Genomic DNA, 4,253 nt, shown 5'->3' on the forward strand with positions numbered 1-4,253 from the left:
CGGAACGGACCAATCCAGATTTAAAACATTGGTTAATGTTATAATTAAATAATTCCTTAAACATGTTAGTTTCCTAATTCAATAATAAACTTTTCTTATGGATTTATTTTTCCTTGGTTTTTGTAATATTTTGCATTATTAAGGTTTTGTTTGGATACTCTTCTCAATTTTTTTTTTCAAAAATAGAAAGTAGCATAATTTCTATATAAAAATTAGAGAATCTTGTACAAAAAGTACATACTTTGTGTCCTTTTGAATATATTTTGTGTTTTCTATTTTTAAAAATAAAAAATAGTATTATCTTTTATATAAAATATAAAGACTTTAAAGACTTGCATTAAGATTGTAATGGTCTTTTAAAATTGATTCAAAAAATTAAGATATTAAAATCTCTTTATTACCTCAAATTTTTTTTTTAAATAATTAAAATAATTTTTAAAGGGATAAGGTAAGTTTTATATGAGAGTTTTCACATTTTTATGTAGAAGTTTCTATTTTGAAAACAAAAACTAGAAAGTGTATCCAAAGGTTTAGGTTGTATGTTTAAAATTTTAAATTTGAGAAATTAAAGCTTTTTAATATCTTAGTTTTTTCAAATATTTTTAAAAATTATTAGCTTTTAAAATCTTATTTTATTAAATTAAAAATAATTTTAAATACATATAATTAAAAAATTAATAATATTTGTAATATTATTTATTAATTTTAAATAATTTATTAACATTTTTTATTTATTAAACAAATATATGCAATATTTAAATATGAAAAGAAAATGGTAAAATCGTATTTAAATATTAAACATATTGAAAATGAAAAAAAAAAAATTGTATTATTTTTTCCCCTGTAATTTCAATAGCAAAAGTGGAGTGAAATGGAAAGCCAAAAAAACCAAAAAGCATAACTGAGACTTAAATTGAGGTGTAACATTTTTTGTAATCAACCTGATAATTTTGCAAAGCATAGATTAATTGATGCCTAAAGCATAGGATCATTTTTATTTTCTCATCGTAATTGGATATGGAACTTCAAGTAAACATGTCAAAAAAATAAAAATAAATTTCTAGAGAGAAGTATAAGGCAAAACTAGAGATTACCCTGTACCAAGATTAAGCATGGCAAAAACTTGAAACTATAATCTCAATCAATTCCATAAATATTAATCAGCCAAAAAAAATAAAGTCCTGAAAAAAATGGAATTTAAATCAACAAACACCAAACATTTGCCATTCCTTCAAATCCTACAAACGATAGGCATCTAATTATAGAATGAATTAAAGAATAATATACATTCAATCATATTTGGTTGATTTTAATTGGAATCATACCTAAGCCCCTTGTTCTTATATTGCTTTGAAAACTGGGAAGGAAAGTAGTTAGAGTAGCTTCATCCTCCCATTCTAACTCATTCCACCACTCTTGCTTTCCTACCATCACAACTCTACCTTGATTGGCACTGTTGGAGTTGTGTGGCAGCTTGTTTCAGCTTTGGACACCCCAACTACTTCAATTCTGTCAAGGTAAAGAAAGGGCAAGGGATTCCGGTACACATTCTTCAGTTGGGGTAAACCATTTAACTCCAGTCGCATGAGTTTGTGAATGGGCTCAGATTTCCTCCATCCTCTGCACCTTTACCTATCACTTCTTCCATTTCATCACATTGTCCTATTGTAAGATATAGGAGGTTGGGGCAAAAATAAGCCATGTCAAATTCTTCAACATCTGGCATCTATTGATGACCACTTCGCAAAGGCCATGGAAGCATTTGACCTTCGGGTTGAGACTGCTATACCCCACTGTTTCCTTTCCTTTCCCTGCCCAATCAAACTTAATCTCTCTCAAACTATCCAAATCTTTCATCGTAAGCCCAGCGAGATGCTTCATATTTTCAAGAGATGATAGGTTGAGTGAGCTTGAACCTTTGAACATCTTGAGGCTGAGTCCTAGAGTGCAACTCGGTAACTTTCTGGAACTTAAAAATCTCTTAAACATAGAGGCACTTGCTATGGTGACACTTAAATCCGTCAAGTATTTCAAACTCTCCAATTCCTCTATCAAGGACTCATTGCCATATGATTCAACGCCTTCTTCAGCTACTTGATCATAAAGTCCACAATTGAACATGCCAACCCCTTGCAGCATTAAAAGACTCGATATTAGTCCTCGTGGAATTGAAGAGAGTTTAGATGCACACAATCTCAAAGTCTTCAATTGTACAAGATTCTTCATCTCAATTGGCAACTTCTTTATCTCTGTATGAGATAAATCAAGATATTGCAATGAAACCAAATTAGAAATATCTGATGGTAATTCAACTATTTTGGTGTTTGATAAGCTCAACACTCTTAGATTGGGCATAAATCGGAAAAAACCATTGCTTATCATCTGCAAATCACTATTCAAATCTAGAAGAAGTACCGAGAGATTGGGACAAGTGGGTGATCCTGTTAGCTTCTCAATTCGGTTGTTCATCAATGAAATCCTTTCCGTTGTCATCCATTTCACAAAGTCAGGTGCTTGGGTCAAACCGGCACTTGTTTGTACCAAAAACTTGCCCTTCATCTCCCCCATTTCACTGGTTATCCACAAGGCCATATCACGTACAACATCATGAAATTTTACAAATCTAGTATTTGAAGATTCCTCAAGTAGACATGCATGAACAAGAGTACTGATAATATTGAATCCCTCATTTCTGGATCCATCCGTGTCATCAAATTCATCTAAAAATCCATCACAATTCCATTGATGTATCAAACGCTCCTTAAGTATGAAAAAATCTTCTGGGAATAAAGAACAATATAAGAAGCAAGATTGAACTATTTTGGAGGGCAAACTATCATAGCTGTATTTCAAAAGTTGGTACACTCGGTGCCCCATACCTGGAAAATTTGAAGCACATGTTTGTAGTACTCTAATTGCATGCTTCCAATCTTGGGGTGTCACTTTAGAAGCCATGGCTCGCCCTACGGTAATTATCGCCAGTGGCAAACCGCAACACTCTTTTGCAACCATTTCAGCCAGCTCAGATATTTCTGGATCAGAATTAAGGGCATCCTTTCCCACATATTTTTTAAACAAATCCCACGAATCCTTCCATGCCAAGATTTCACTTGGATCTTCTTGTGAGCTCCCATTTGCCCGCACAAGTCCTGAGATCGAGTGGTGAATATCAGCTTGGACTTATTTTGTTGGTCAGGAGGTGGAATTCCCACTTCTAACAGATCCATTTGCTCCCACATGTCATCCAACAACATCACAAACCTCTTTTTGCTCAAGGCTCTCCAGATGTCTTTGGCTTTCTCATGGCGGCTTTTGCTTTTCCATCTATCATCACAGAATCCCACTTCTCCCAAATCTCGTTTTGAACCCGCCCTAGATTTGGAGTTTTTGAAACCACTACCCAAATTACGACATCAAAATTGTGGGATGTTTTAAGGAAATGATTGTTGATTTGTGTCAAGAGGGTGGTCTTCCCAACGCCCCCCAACCCATATAAGCCGATCATCCCTACATGTTCTTCTTCGGGACTCCTCCAAACTTTGTCAAATGTTGATTCCAAGCCACAGTGGGTCGGCCGGGTATTTCCTCCACAGGAGCTGGAGGTACAATATCAGCCACCACCTCAAAATTACGTCCTTCGCTCATTAGAGTAGCCATATCTTGTAGCTTCCTGACAACCTTTTTTCCCAACGTGTAGCTGGAGATGCAATGCTTGGGATGGCAACAACCACGTAATCGTTTCTCCTCAATGGTCTCCGCTCCATCTCCAATCAGTTGACCGACTTCAGTTTCCATGGCTTCCACCCTGGAAAGCCAGCCTTGTACTTGATCCAGACGCTTCATTTGTTGTCTCTCAGCCACATCCACCTTCCTATTCACATCGTTCTTCAGCTCCCTTAATTTTTGAAGCTCTGTTCTCAAAGTAACCCGATTTTCTGCAAGCCTGCATATGTAATTTGCTCGAGCAGCAGTGCAATCACAACAACCAGCGATGTCCTTGGTAGAGATTGAGACTGAGAACACGTTTCCCATTGATGTATGAAAACCTCCAAGGAGAAGGTAAGAAAGAGGAATGACAAATTCGAAGTAGAAAATGAATGCCTTTTATTTGCAGATATTAGGAAAGTGATGAGGAGAAACAAAGGAAAAAGGTCATGGGCACCAAGTCGAGGGTGATGGGGCACACATGGGCCCCTTGACAAAGCTAAGTTCTCTGCGGTTTTCTTTCCTTTTTATTTTATTTTATTTTATTT

At 35.4% G+C, this 4,253-nt stretch overlaps 1 protein-coding gene across 1 annotated transcript; it reads right to left on the reverse strand.

Moving 5' to 3' along the window:
* Positions 1-1,662: 1,662 nt before the first annotated feature.
* LOC117910261 (disease resistance protein SUMM2-like) lies at positions 1,663-4,032 on the reverse strand. The gene is made up of 4 exons (XM_034824344.1): positions 3,512-4,032; positions 3,111-3,372; positions 2,880-3,054; positions 1,663-2,780 (listed from the first exon to the last, which is right to left on the reverse strand). Exons 1-4 carry the CDS (start codon positions 4,030-4,032, stop codon positions 1,663-1,665), a joined length of 2,076 nt encoding a protein of 691 aa, XP_034680235.1.
* Between the last annotated feature and the right edge of the window lie 221 nt (positions 4,033-4,253).

The sequence above is a fragment of the Vitis riparia genome, unplaced genomic scaffold (genome assembly GCF_004353265.1).
Source record: "Vitis riparia cultivar Riparia Gloire de Montpellier isolate 1030 unplaced genomic scaffold, EGFV_Vit.rip_1.0 scaffold683_pilon_pilon, whole genome shotgun sequence".
Taxonomy (NCBI): domain Eukaryota; kingdom Viridiplantae; phylum Streptophyta; class Magnoliopsida; order Vitales; family Vitaceae; genus Vitis; species Vitis riparia.